Source organism: Polypterus senegalus, chromosome 10 (assembly GCF_016835505.1).
Source record: "Polypterus senegalus isolate Bchr_013 chromosome 10, ASM1683550v1, whole genome shotgun sequence".
NCBI lineage: Eukaryota > Metazoa > Chordata > Cladistia > Polypteriformes > Polypteridae > Polypterus > Polypterus senegalus.
Window position 1 is genome coordinate 111,730,978 of NC_053163.1, and position 15,385 is coordinate 111,746,362.

The 15,385-nt window shown below is 39.5% G+C and overlaps 1 protein-coding gene across 1 annotated transcript; it reads right to left on the reverse strand.

The window, feature by feature from the left end:
• Positions 1 to 5,573: 5,573 nt before the first annotated feature.
• Positions 5,574 to 8,738, reverse strand: shisa2a (shisa family member 2a). The gene is made up of 2 exons (XM_039766331.1): positions 8,111 to 8,738; positions 5,574 to 6,487 (listed from the first exon to the last, which is right to left on the reverse strand). The coding sequence occupies exons 1-2, from the start codon at positions 8,367 to 8,369 to the stop codon at positions 5,943 to 5,945; spliced, it is 804 nt and encodes a 267-aa protein (XP_039622265.1). The 5' UTR covers positions 8,370 to 8,738; the 3' UTR covers positions 5,574 to 5,942.
• Positions 8,739 to 15,385: the final 6,647 nt, after the last annotated feature.

Sequence of the window (15,385 nt, forward strand, 5' to 3'; positions counted from 1 at the left end):
ACGTGGTCCGCGTGGGTGTAGGAATATTACTACCAATTTGCTGTTGCTGACATATATTGTCGGACAACAGAATATGCCAATAAAATCATTTTTCTTATTTTTAGATCTTATTAGTATTTGTATTAAAATTAATTTTTTTTTTTTTACTCTTCTTCTACATGTTTTACCTGTTATGTAATCTTTCTTCCTAATCCTAGCAACTGGAGGAACACACACAGACATTTGTCCTTTTATTGAGATGGATTATTATATGTTTTGTATAGTTTTGGGTTTTGGACTTTTTAAACAGTCTGATCTTTCTTTGATTTTACTCTTTTGCTTTGTGATTGGTGTTCCTGAATCTCTCTTTGGTATCAATAAACTTATAGATAAAGTATCCATTCTGTTTATTTTAAAAGTATAAGATAGATAGATATCAAATGTTGTGCCCAAACTATAATAGAAAATTAAAGTCAGCTACAGGAATCTGTATCTAGGAAATCAAATACTTGCCTCTAAGTCTTTTATATTATATATATATAAATATATATATATAATATATATTTATAACACATATATATATATATACAGTGCATCCAGAAAGTATTCACAACGCATCACTTTTTCCACATTTTGTTATGTTACAGCCTATTTCCAAAATGGATTAAATTCATTTTTTTCCTCAGAATTCTATACACAACACCCCATAATGATAACGTGGAAAAAGTTTACTTGAGGTTTTTGCAAATTTATTAAAAATAAAAAAATTGAGAAAGCACATGTACATAAGTATTCACAGCCTTTGCCATGAAGCTCAAAATTGAGCTCAGGTGCATCCTGTTTCCCCTGATCATCCTTGAGATGTTTCTGCAGCTTAATTGGAGTCCACCTGTGGTAAATTCAATTGATTGGACATGATTGCACACACCTGTCTATATAAGGTCCCACAGTTGACAGTTCATGTCAGAGCACAAACCAAGCATGAAGTCAAAGGAATTGTCTCGAGGCACAAATCTGGGGAAGGTTACAGAAAAAATTCTGCTGCTTTGAAGGTCCCAATGAGCCCAGTGGCCTCCATCATCCGTAAGTGGAAAAAGTTCAAAACCACCAGGACTCTTTCTAGAGCTGGCTGGCCATCTAAACTTAGTGATCAGGGGAGAAGGGCCTTAGTCAGGGAGGTAACCAAGAACCCGATGGTCACTCTGTCAGAGCTTCAGAGGTCCACTATGGAGAGAGGAGAACCTTCCAGAAGGACAACCTTCTCTGCAGCAATCCACCAATCAGGCCTGTATGGTAGAGTGGACAGATGGACGCCACTCCTTAGTAAAAAGCACATGGCAGCCTGCCTGGAGTTTGCCAAAAAGCACCTGAAGGACTCTCAGACCATGAGAAACAAAAGATTGAACTCTTTGGTGTGAATGCCAGGCGTCACGTTTGAAGGAAACCAGGCACCGCTCATCACCAGGCCAATACCATCCCTACAGTGAAACATGGTGGTGGCAGCATCATACTGTGGGGATGTTTTTCAGTGGCAGGAACTGGGAGACTATTCAGGATAAAGGGAAAGATGATTGCAGCAATGAACAGAGACATCCTGGATGAAAACCTGCTTCAGAGCAATCTTGCCCTCAGACTGGGGCGACGGTTCATCTTTCAGCAGGACAATGACCCTAAGCGCACAGCCAAGATATCAAAGGAGTGGCTTCAGGACAACTCTGTGAATGTCCTTGAGTGGCCCAGGCAGAGCCCAGACTTGAATCCGATTGAACATCTTTGGAGAGATCTTAAAATGGCTGTGCACCGACGCTTCCCATCCAACCTGATGGAGCTTGAGAAGTGCTGCAAAGAGGAATGGGCGAAACTGGCCAAGGATAGGTGTGCCAAGCTTGTGGCATCATATTCAAAAAGACTTGAGGCTGTAATTGCTGCCAAAGGTGCATTGACAAAGTATTGAGCAAAGGCTGTGAATACTTATGTACATGTGATTTCTCAGTTTTTTTATTTTTAATAAATTTGCAAAAACCTCAGGTAAACTTTTTTCATGTTGTCATTATGGGGTGTTGTGTGTAGAATTCTGAGGAAAAAAATGAATTTAATCCATTTTGGAATAAGGCTGTGACATAACAAAATGTGGAAAAAATGATGTGCTGTGAATACTTTCTGGATGCACTATACACACACATATATATATATATATATATATATATATATATATATATATATATATATACACACATACACATACACACAGATGCACAAAGTAATCAGTAGTACACGTCAAGCAGATTATATCATATAGTATCCATATACAGACTTTGTGAGCCTGCTTAGAATTGAGACACATACAAGCTTTTGAACTGATGAAACATATGCCAAAATGCATGGATGTAAGGCAAGAACAAACCCTGAAGCGTATGCTGTTCTTTCACAACACACATTAACATACATAGTCACAAATGTGCATTTTAGGCTTTGCCAGCCAGTCTAAGATTTTTTCAATTTGAAGTTTATATTGGAATACTCAAAAATGTTCAAATTCCACAGAAAGTGAGAGACTAAAGATCCAACTCTAGTCTTTTGAGCTGTGAAACAGGAGCATTAACCACTCTGATACTGTGCACCCATTCACATAGTATGATAAAGACTGAAAGGATGACACTTGCCTTCTGTCCGGTGGTGCTTTGAATGTCACTGTGGCAAAACAATGGCTCACATTACATTCACTACATTTTCTGACTTTCTATTTTTGACCAATTAACCAAAGGTTCTTAACCACCAGGTTTCCGTTTAAGATCCCATACATGCCTGTCTTTGTCACAGACAAAACAGTACATGCTTTGAAACTAAATAATGTACACATATAGATCTTTAAAATTGTGTGCATTACCAAATGTACTATATTAAAAAAACATTCAATGTAGATTATAGTCCTTTTCCTCCTGCTCGGTTAATTAAGGAGGGTAAGAGAGTGCATTAGCTGAATATCACAAGTTATCTACCAAGTTAATCTTTGAACTGTAAAATTGCTGAATTAGAAATATGTTAATCATTGAAGTAGAGAAATCTCAAGTACTAGAACAGACCTGAATGTCCTATGAGATTAACAAAGGAAATGAGCTCTGTCACCCATACATTATAAACACTTCTAATTTAAGAATGAGGGAGAAAAATTTAAATAGGCTGAAGCCTGCTAAACTGCTGCTCCAGCAGACTTATAAGAGGACAAATGCTTAGAATAAAAGCTTTTTTTAAGCTAGTAAGTGCATCATCTGCAGGATTTCCAAGGATTTAATGATTTTTGTTTATGGTTTAAAACAAGACCTCATGATTACCCAGCTCTGTGTGCAGATATTTAGGTTTAATCTCTGAGACAAAGGCTCTTTGTCATTGATAATAAGGCAGGCATTGTGAAAACAAAAAGAGTGCATCTGCATAAACCTACCATAGAGAAAGACATTTCATCTAACCTGAAGACACCTTTATTAAAAAAATAAATAAAAAGGGAATGATTAAAAACATGATATTGCAGAAATTGCAGCTATATTGGGAAAAGAATCCCTTTGTTTCAAATCAGGGATGGATCATTTTCTCAAGTAGTGCAATTGGGGGTAGGGAAGGAACATTACTTTACAGTTTTAAAAATCCTTTTCACCAGAGTGCATTTTGAGTTTGAATAGCTTTTAGCAATGCCAACCCCCTCTTCAATTAGCCTTCTGTTACTTACCCCCCACCAAGACAATCTCCAACAACATGCTGTAGCCATCTGCACACCATCAATATGAAGACCTGTACTGTCAGAAGGTTGCTGCAAGTCACATTCCTCAGCCATGGATTTCAAATCCTTCCATAATCCACAGGATGTAGCCCCATCTTGTGGTACTTGTCATAGCATGTTATAAAACTTCAAGGACCTCATATTGTCCCAAATCCTAGATAGAAGATGGCCTCCTTGCTAACGTCTCTAGGGCTTTGTACTCCACATGCTCAAATGCCCTTGATGAGGTGCTTCCCATGTCAGTCTCAAATATATATGATGCCCACACTCTGGTTGGCCATTCAAACAGCATTCATTGCACTTAAAACATACGCATTATTCCCTTGTCTTAGATTGTCCCATCTATCCAAGGGAGCATATATGCAGTATGTGAATTACTTTATTCACAGTTGCAAACATATCTTAAATCTTCAGTATTAAATTTAAATCTTATGTTCAACATACAGTACGTATAGAGGTAAAGTAGACATGTACCTTGGATTCAAAGAATATTTTACATCTATCATTAGCAATGTTTAACAGTGGCACTTTACAAAGTTTTAAACCTAAAGGTTGTTGGTATTAGTGTCTAGCTCAAGTCTGCTGCAATCTATTTGACAACTGCAAGTTCTAAATCCCAGAATACTATAAAATTAACCAGGAAATTTCCTGACATCCACTGTTAAACAAAAATAAATGGAAAGTGTAAGCGTTAGTCTGCTTGGTTTCCATTATCACAAAAACCAAGCTAAACACAAAGCATATTAAATGAACATAAAATTACACACAGGCAGATGCTATTGGAGGAGTGCAGTCAGTAATAGGGAATCAAAGGAAAAGTAGGTATAAGTACCTAATGTAAATAAGAGAGGAAGTGTCAGTTAAACCATTTTTAATGATTGAACCATTTAGACTCCATGAGCCAATCAGCTGCACAAGTCTATCTGTTAAGAGAAAAAGAATGGCTTTCAACATTTTGAAGTTGGAGGAAAGATGTTTTCAGAAGGGGCTTCACAAAGCTCACAATTGGACAATACACAGCAGCAGTCAATGTCACATTACACGATTTCCAATTGCAGGGGATGTCAGACTTTGTCTGCAGTTGCCAATCTCAAATTAAAGGACTATTCATCAAAGTGCATCTGAAATTACTGGACTGTGAAAGGACTTTAATGCAGTTTTACATTTTCAAACCATCATGTGCTTGTCCCTTTATCCAACTGTCAGTAATGCAAGGCTTGATGGCATGTGCACCTGGAATCTTGGCCCTTTGGTCATTCTGTTGCGGTACATAAAATATGACACATCAACCATGCAAGCCTGTCTTTAATGTCAAAAGCACCCATATTCCTTATTCCTCGTGGCTGCATCCTACTTCCAGCTGAATGCTTATTGGCTGTTGGCTCTCATTAAAAGTCCACTCTCACTACTTACATCAGACCTAATAGAGAGACTGGTTGGCCAGAGTCCGAGTGTAATCGGACTACACGACTGGGAGTTACGGGAGTGTACTGGGACAGAGTCCCACTCGCTAAATGAAGCGACATTCCCTCAAAATAATCCTGGATTAACATATGCTAGGTGTGGTTTCTGTTCTGTGCCCAATGCTGCTGGCAGAGACACTGGCTCCTTAGGACTCTGAGCAGGGCAAGAACTGAAAAACAAAAACAAAAATTAAAGCAACAATTTAAACATGGATTTAGGACAGAAGCAAACAGATTGCTTTTCTTTATTACCCGAACCAACACACCCTCCCCTTACCAATTGCTGCATTTAGCAGGGATATTAAAAAAACAAGGTTTAACAAAATGTTTGAAACAATATATACAATTTACTTCACATTGTGAAGTGTCATTTACAATAAAAAAAAAAAACCACCATATTTATAGAAAATTGGAAAGACTTCATAGAAATGCTGCTAAAAAGTCAAATACACCCTTATAATGACACTTAGTGTAAAACAGTCTTTCCTCCATTTTTTTTTACTGGCAAAAATAAATTACTGAAGAAAGTAGGGGAAATCCGAGGCCCTCTTCAGGATGTCACAACATCTTTGACAACAGTCTCTTCTGGTTTTAAATGGTATCAGTCCATCACTGACACCTGTTTGAGTGCCAGGTGGATCTTTCTACCTCACCAGCCTTGTACTTTCCCCATTAGAAATCTAGACTAAGTGCCCCCCGACATTAAAGTTCATTTGGCCAGAGTCTCACATTGTGACCCCGGGGTATAGTGCTTCTGTATGCATTGGCATCTGCTGGAAACTATGGGGATGTTGCTGCTGTCCATAGACACCTCGGTTGTCTGCGTAGGTGGGGCCCATCAGCATGGTCTGCTCTGGAGGCATCCTATATCCAATGTACTGTTGAAGGAAAGGAGCGGACGCCTGAGAAGTGGCCATGAAACCCTGAGACTGGGGGCAGCTTAAAATGGGGTAGGTGCTCTGTGGTGGCAGGTTCATGAAAAGATTCAGGCTCTCTGTGCCAAGTGTGCAAATATTGTTCTGGTTGCGGCCACCTAAAGAGCACCGACTGGCAGTGCTAGAGCTGGAGCTGGAATGACGAGACGGGGTCTGGCTTTCTGAGGAATGTCCAGATTCAGTCAGTCTGCATTGGGTGGGTAGTGTTCTGCCATGTTGATCCCTGGTTTTCATTTTCAGGCACCGGCAGCAGCAAATGGCAATGAAAGTCCCAATAATGACAAAAGCCACAAAAAGGCTGCAGACAATTAAGAAGGGCAGGTATGTTGGCACAGCTAAAAAGACAAAAAAAAAATTTACATTTTAGATTCTGTCTCTTATGAGCAGATGTACAGTACATTTCATATAGAGTACATTATACCATGTTAACAGTCATGCTAGACAAGAAAGGAGCGAGCGAACAAATAAGATTGCCATCACTGCTAAGAGGAGGAGGTGGCAGCATACAAGGACTAGGTTTTCATTATGCATTAATTAATTTTGGTTTCCGTAGGGGTTTTAAAAACAAAAAAAAAAAAAAACAACAATCAGGTCAGTCTGCATATCCAGCTGCATTTTACATAGAGGTAAACACACGGATGGAAAAAATCTACTAAAAGCAATTTTTCCAAATATCAGTCACTCAGTCTCCAGAAACCCCCTCATCCCAAATACATGCATGACAAATTTAAAATTTATGAATCTTAAAGTATATGTTCTCTGATGGACTGGCACCTACTTCATTCATGCTAGGAAAAGTTCCATCTATCCAGGACACCAGCCTGAATTAAATATGTCAGAGTCACGTTCAGGTTTCTTAAAATGTATTTTTCTACAACTGATGTACTGGAAGGATCCGTAATAAGTGATAGATGCAAGCCTTAAAATTATTCTGTCAAAACAAAGTAAACGCTATATATTTCTCATTTGTGAGCTTATCTATTCTTTTTAGTCACTTTATTTCCCCCATGTTACAGCTGCCAGACAAATGTTCACCAATCCTAGGATAATCAGGAGTGTGGTCAGAATGGGATGGTGGCATATTTCAGCATTTTCGTCAAAATTTTAACCCGCTTAGTCATGAATAGAATTACAGGGGTCTGCTAAACTCTATCCCAGCTAGCATGGGGCACAAGGCAGGAACAAACCCCGGAAAGGGTGCCAGTCCATCGCAGAATCAGCACACGCCTACACGCGCGATTATAACTGCGACTTCCAAATCGCCTAGCCTGCATGCCTTTGGACTGTGGGAGGAAACCCATTCAGACCCGAGGAGAACATGGAAACTCCATGCAGGGAGATAAGGATATCTGGAATTTAATTCCACATCTTGAAATTCAACCTCCTTACGACGCTTAATGCAAATACCGAGTTTTAACCAATTAAGCAGGAGCACAAGAATTCGGTAAAAGCAAGGATTCGTTCGTTGTATGAATAGTTACAGGTTTGTCTCAAATAAAGCTATCGTAGAAATCAAAACAGGAACATGTTCTATACATCACAATTTTCTTGCGAAGGTTTTAGCAGACCAAGGTCGTTGATGTAAAGCGTTTCACTCAAAATCAGCATTTGGTTCGCACTGAGCCGTCCATGGGGATCGCCATTAATCAAACGGTCCGTGACGTTTTTGGATGAGGTAACAACAAAAAAAAAAAAAACTTGTTCCAAACGTATTTATGCTCACTGGTATCACTACCAGGCGACTGTTGGAAGCACCAATCAACCCATCAGGAATTTTGTGTTTTAAGAAACAGTATGCTTTCCACCTAGACTCTCCAACTAGAGATCAAGCACTTTCTGGTTCCAAGAACACCCGATGTGCCACCCTGCGACTGCGGGATTATAATCTATATTACACTGAAACTATTAAAACGCAGCATTATTCGCGTGTGTGTGGTTTTTAAATAAATACTGCTTACCTTGCACGGTCTCCGCCTCCTCCTCCAAGTCCCGCTTGTCGTTGTCGCAGCTTCCCTGATCAAGACGCGCTTCAGCCGCGGTGCAGCAGTAACGAAGATGACAATTTCCACAGCAGAAGAGCGCCTCATCGCCATCGTACATTTCTGGACACTGAAATCCCACGTGCCACCCGCCGTGGGTGTCAAACCAGCCGTGGCAGTACTCGCCAGTGGCATGAGCAGTGCTCAGGATTACCAGAAGGTGGACTTGCGACCACATGATGACACTGTAAGGGATGACGAGAACCCACAGGTATTAAGAGATTCGCGCCGAGTTCCGAGTTCAGTTTTGCTTAAAAAAATAATTGCACTCAGCGTTGTGTAGTTTTCCTCTGCAAAGCTGCTAAAGGTGTTGAGCATAACAAGATCAGAATAACCCGAGGAAGAATCCAATCCAAGGAACTTTACTGGACGATCATGAGGCGAATTGATTGCCAGTAGAAGGAAGATACGTTTAACTTCTGAGCGCAACCATTTCCCAAAGTGGCATTCTGTTTGGATGCGAAGGCTTTAACACTTAAGAAAATAAATAAAAAAAAATCCCTTGCTGAGTTTTGGGAGCCCCTCCCCAGCATTTATCGCCCTTCTTCCCTCCCCCCTGCTGTTAATGCTCACTAAAAGGGGGCTATTCTCACACCAATTAAAGTCCATTGTTAACTAAACCGGGACCAGCTAATCTCCTAATTAAGCCGTCGCGCCGTAAATGTGCGTGCACAATTCGATCAAATCTACGCCTTTCAGAGGTGCTGCTTTGCCTACAGATGGAGTCTAAGAACGAGCGATTTTCTGCATACTTCGTTCACCTATCCTTATAGCCCAAGGAAGATGCTTTTTTGCAGTACGTCCAGAACTACAGTTCAGTTTTTCAATGTAGTAAATTTTTTTTTCAAAAGTTCTGAGTTCTTAAGCTTTGAACTTTTTAAAATTGTGTATAGCATGTTTCGTATTGGGTATTGTCCTAAAACATACCCAGAAACATAATAATAACCTGCAGGACAAAATAAACAATGCATTAATTGAAAAAAACTGTAAATGGTAAATAGTGTCAGAACAGAAATCAGCATACAGTGGATTGACAATATATATATATACACACTACCCGTCAAAAGTTTGGTTGCACCCAGAAATACTTATGTTTTTGGTACAAACTGATGCCCTTTTATCAGGATACCATTAAACTGATTTTAAAAATACAACCAAGACGTTACTAGTGTTTCTAATGACTATTACTGTTTGAAATTACTGATTTTAAATCTATTATTCACATAGGACTGCAAAGCCCCATTTTCAACAGCCATTCCTTCCGTGTCCTAATGGTAAACTCCCTTAGCGTATGTTTTATTAGTCATGTTTAAAGGCTAATTGGTTATTAGAGAAATCTTTACAATTGCATTAACCCAGCTGAAACCTATAGTTATTCTGTTCACTGTGGCTGCACATTATAGCATTCCTAAAGTTCAGTTCTGGGTTCAAAAATGGCCAACATGAAACAATTATTCTCAGGAAACAGTTCAGTCTATTTTTTATTTTTTCTTGGCAGAATGAAAGTTATTCTGTGTGAGAGACTGTCAGGAAACTGAAGAATTCCTACAAAGGTGTCAATTAATGTCCCAAGAGAAGAACGAAGATTGAATCTAACCAGAATAGGAAAAGAATTGTGAGGCATAACTGCATGAGAGGATAGGGACATCAAAGGAACAAATGCTTGACAGGTCCTCAGATGGCGCCTTCCTTAAATGCACACCAAATATCAGTGTTATCTGAAACAGAGAAAATATAACTCAAAGATGCTGCCCAATACTGATGTTTAATCTTTTCTTTGTTATTTTCTAGTTTCAGATTTCCTTTGAAACTCTGTCTCTTAGGCCACCATCCTGGAATCATCTGCTGACTATTGCAGATGAAAATTTTGCTTGTATGGATTTTGCATGTTCTTTAGGTTCCTGCTTAAGTTTTCCTCCAGGTGGTGTTTCTCTCACATCACTAAAGATGTACATGTTAATTTAAGTGGCAGCACTATGTTGCTTAAGCATGAGAGTGTCCGGCTATAGACTGAACCTCTGTCCAGGCTTCTTTCAGCCATTGGCCCAGTGCTGCCATGATAGTCCATAATCTCCCAAAACACTGAATTTGATTAAGTGGGTTTGTAAAGGGTACTGTATGTGTAAGAGGTGTCAGTGATGCAGCAGGTAGCACTTCCACCTTACAACACTTGGACTACAGTTTGGTTCCCTATACTATTCTATGAGTGGGATGATTACTCTCCTTTGTTCATGTTTTTTCTTCAGTTACTCAAACTTCTTCTCAGAGTCCAAAGACATCTTGTTAATCTGATTAAAACTCTGACTGTGTCCATTGTGAGTGTGTGCATGAGATGTACTTTTATCCTGTTATGAGAAGATATCCATTAATATGCTGCAGCATGTAGACTCCGGTTAGATTATGAGATGACATGACTTCTTTATTTAGTGAGAATGCTCTTTCTTAAAGACTCCAAGTTTTTGTTTGTGTTATACCTTCCATGGGTGTACATGACAATGGACAAACAACTCATCTTGGGTTGGTCACTGGTTTGTACTCATTGCTCTCCTGTCTAGCTTCTGGTTCCTTTTAAACATTAATTTGAAAAATGTATCTATTTTCTATAAAATATACAGTAAATAGCAATGCAATAGATAGTGTTCCTGCGTCCTATTATCCTGCATCACCACTCCAGAGATATGTGTTTGATTCACAACCTCAGAGGTGGATTGGTGCATTCTTATCCATTAGAGTTCCCAAAATGTACTCTGGTGTCATCCTTTATCTCAAAGACATTAATGGAAGGATGACTGGCTGTATTAAGTGTGAGTGAGTGTGAGTGTGGCTAGCTGGATGAATGTACGCTGAAAATGCCTCATAACCTAGTCACTAGTCAGTGCTGGCTACATGCCGAGCCAATAAGCCACATTTTGGAGACATTACATGATGGAGGCTTCATTTAATATTTGTGACTAAATAGAAGTAACACAAATGTCCAGTAATGCGGTTGATATCCTAATATGTTACCCAGCCCTTGCGAGCGGGATGTAATTGTATGATATTAATGAGGAAAAGAAAGAAACCTGAAATATAAAATGAAAGTTGTTATACTGCACAGTATGGTTATACATTTAAAATTTTGTGTAGATTTGTTAATGATGCATTAGCATATCTTTGTTAAAATAACATCTTTTCAATTATTTATCCACCTTCTCATCCCCCCCTCTTAGGTCACAGTCATGCAGATACCCAGATAACTCTTTCCAGTTTATTTTGTAGTCAGCAATTAGCTGTGTCTACTGAATATAGCAGCAAACCAGAGAAAACCCATGAGGGCACAGGAAGAACATATAAACTTCATATAGGCAGCATCCTGACCAAAAACCGAACAAAGGTCTCTGGAGCTGTGACAGAGCAGTGGTAAATACTGTTCAGCCTTAAGGGGTTCTGTTGGCAGCTAATCCTACATTAAGAGGACAACCAGTCATGAAAATTCTTGCATGTTGACCAGTGGGTGGTAGGCCATTTATTTTTTTGTTATTATATTCTTGGTACCTAAATTTGACAAGCTTCAGGGACTTTAGTTCAAATTGCTATACCAGTCTTGGATATTAACTACTGCTATGGCATACTGATTATCACTTTGGTTATATTATTCTCCTTTTAAGATCAGTGTTTCATTATGTTGTATGAATACAAGAAAAACATAAAATCAATATAAAAGGTTGGAACGTCACCAGGTTGTTAATCTGTAGCAAACTCATGAGCTCACCCATTGTTGCCTGGGTTATTGTACAGTGCAATTTGACGTACATTTGTAAAAATAAATGTTGTAATAATTTAATTTCATGCCGTTGTCATGGGGTGTACAATACTGTATTTCAGTGTATCATAATTTTAGACTGGCAGCAATGACAACATGGTAGTTAGCACAGCTGATACAGTGTTTTAATACCATGGCCATTTGTTTTCCATGTGTGTTTCACCCACATCCATAAAGACATGCAGGTGAGGCTAACATTTAACTCCAAGGTAGTGCCCGCTGTGTGAGTAGCCCCTGATGGGTTGATGCTCTTTCCAGAGCTAGTTCCTGCATTGCACCCACTGCTACCAAGATAGCCTCAGACCCCACTTAGATATTGAACTGGATTAACTAGGTTTAATAACTTTATGTATCCTATATTTTTAGATATGCTGGTCTGAGTGAACTGTATTCTTTAATGTATTTTTTTAACCTTAGTCCAATACAAGGTCATCATGGTCAGAATCAATCCTGGCAACATCAAGGGTAAGGACCAACCATTTATGGGATGCCAGTCCATCACATTGCAAACATATGCTATGATCACAACTACCCAAGCCATTTTGGAGATGCCAATCTGTCACCTAACTTGTACATCTTTGGAATGTGGGTGGAAACTGGACACATCAGAAGACACTCACAGAGACTTGGGTAAGATATGTAAACTCCATACTGACAGTGACCATGATCGGATTCAAACCTCAGTCTCCAGAGATGTAGGCTTTGATTGATTGCATCACCATGATGCCATTGTGTACTGAATTAGATTAATCAAATGTTAGAGTTGCAGGGTGTCTTTTACTTTCTTTACCTAATCAGAAACATTTCATTTGATGCTCTGATCTTTACTTCTAACATGCTGGACATTACATCACGTTTATTGAAGTTTACAGCTGACTTTATCTGGATTTCTACCAAAAATGTCATTGTATCGGTAGGCTGTAATAGCATCTCCCAGCTCCATGTGTGGCTCTTTTCTATAAAAACAAACTGACGTGCAGTACACTGACTGTGAGCAATACTGATACCAAATAACTCTGAGTTACTTAAACTGTTTACACTATGGAACTAATTATTCTGGTGGGACTTATAAATTACATTGGATGAAAACAGTTATATTTGTTCACTGGGTATGCTAAGTTTAGTTAGTGTGACAGTGAGGCTCTTCTCCACCTCTCCAACCCTCAGGTATGACTCCAGACACTGGATAAAAGTCCAAGACTTTTTTATTAATTAACAATAATGTGCACAAAGCACCCTGCACACTACTCATAGATTAAATAAACAACACAATAATATTCTCTCTCCTCCTCATCCAGACACTTCACCCCTCTACCTCCCAGCTCAGCTCAGTGTCAGGGCTTCCCCACAATCCTTTTATACACCCAGAGGTGTTGCTGCCCAAACAGTCCACAGTTCCCTATTCCTTCCGGGTCAAGGTAAACAGTCCTTTTCTTCAACCCGGGAGCACGTCGTTCCTTCCTGTCACGTGACCATGACATACTCCCGGGTTATAGGGCACATAAGAGCCCACGAGCCCCCCTACAGCGACTCCTGGTGGCCCCCAAGGTATCCAGCAGGGCTGTGTATAAATACTACATAGTCCATGAGGCCCTGCTGGAACTCAGGGCACGATCCTGCTGTCGGGAGAGCTCCTCCTGGCGGCCTGGGGGTGAGGGCCGGAGCATGAAGCCGGCAGTCCTCCACAATAGCCTCTATCAAATATACTTTGTTTGAGGGGGGATTTGTATATACCCAGAATGCAGACTTTCACTGATGGGTCCACTGTTGTAGAATGCTGTTTGCCCTTGCTTGTCCAGCTGGGGGGAACTACTAGAGAACTCACCAGAGGCCCAGCAGGACTCTGGAGTCTGGTGATCCCCAGCTGACCAAACCACATCAACTGCAAAAACAGAGTGGACACGGCCTAGCAGGGGGTGTTGTTGATTTTAGTGTCTGCCTCCCTACAAGTCTGGAAAAGTATTTACTGGCCTTGCCAAGCAACGTTGGTGCTTCCCTACTCAATTTCCACAATCACAAAATCATTAGTGTTACTACGCAAAACACCTAACCGGATTAAAAAGCCTTCATACTGCTCTTTCTTTGTATTTTTTATTAAGCAAACTAAAATAAATTAATGACTGAACCAGCCAACATGTCTTTAATGTCCCAGAATACAGGACAACTGAATTGGTCTCTACATATATTTGAAAAATGTCTAATTATTGTGTTACTTTATAGTAAAAGTGTCAGGAAGAAATTATAGTAATGTGTACAGGTCAAAGTTAGGTTATCACGAAGGCCTGCATCCATTCATTTGTATTCCAAAGCAGCTTATGAAAGGATTCAACACATAAAAAATACTTTTAAATAAAACTAGTTAAATGAATAATCCTTATTGAAATACTGTATTAATGAATTTTCTACCCATCCATTTTCTGAGTCCTCTTTATTACAGAGTCATGGATGTTGGAGTATATTCTGGCATCAGTAGAGGTAAGATGGGAACCAACCTTGTCACACACATATTCGCCACCACTCATGCATATAGGGTGTCAGACATATAAGCACTGAGTGTGTTTTCTGGGAAACACAGGGGAAGACTGAAGGTGTTGCATCATTACTAACATATGTTTCATTTCAGTTCCTAGAGTGACCCTGCCAGTATTTAAGATATCCATCAACCAGAATTTGGCGTTCAATCTTCGACCTGCTTCTGAGAATGATGGAGCACCACACCTGTAGGCTTACCTTTAAACTGGTAGCTATAACCATTTATCTTTTTCACTCTAACGTGCCCTTCTTTTCTCCTTTAGATACTTCACATTAAATGGAGTATCCTTGAGGACCCCAAACCCTTCATTTGACCCTTTGCCTTGCCTTCCACAACAATCGCCATATACAGTAACTTAACACTTAGGAATATGGGAGGAATTTCTCACAGACACAGGGAGAATTGCCAAATCCTTCACTGAAAGAAACCAGATCAAGATCTTTGGAACAGGGAGGCAGAAGCTCTAATCTCTGTGTCAACATCTTCTCCTTTTTTCAATTAACCTGCTGATTTCAATTTAATACAGAACCATCATTAGGTATTCTACAAAGCACTTATGAATACAACATGGTAGTGTAACACCTGTGAAAATCCAAAAACCAAACCTGGAGTTGTATGGTTAGGGCAGTGTAAAAACACAGAAAAGCATCTAAACAATTGTTTGATCTCCTACACCTTTTCAAGGAATTTGGTTGATGTAATATTACCTTGCTTTGCAGGTGCTGTAGTAGAGGGCTTGTTAAAGTCAAGGATTTAAAAAATAAATAGGGAAAACACCATTTTTTGTCTGGCAGCTGCAAGTCTTTACTATAATGCCACAATCCTTTACTTGGCAGGTATGAAATGTGAGATGGCGATC

What these genes read in the sequence shown, in the direction of transcription:
- shisa2a (XM_039766331.1), bottom strand. Translation starts at nt 8,369, where the DNA reads ATGTGGTCGCAAGTCCACCTTCTGGTAATCCTGAGCACTGCTCATGCC. An exon ending in GGAGGCGGAGACCGTGCAAG is followed by an intron (nt 6,488 to 8,110) that starts GTAAGCAGTATT and finishes TTGTCTTTTTAG; the next exon opens with CTGTGCCAACATACCTGCCC.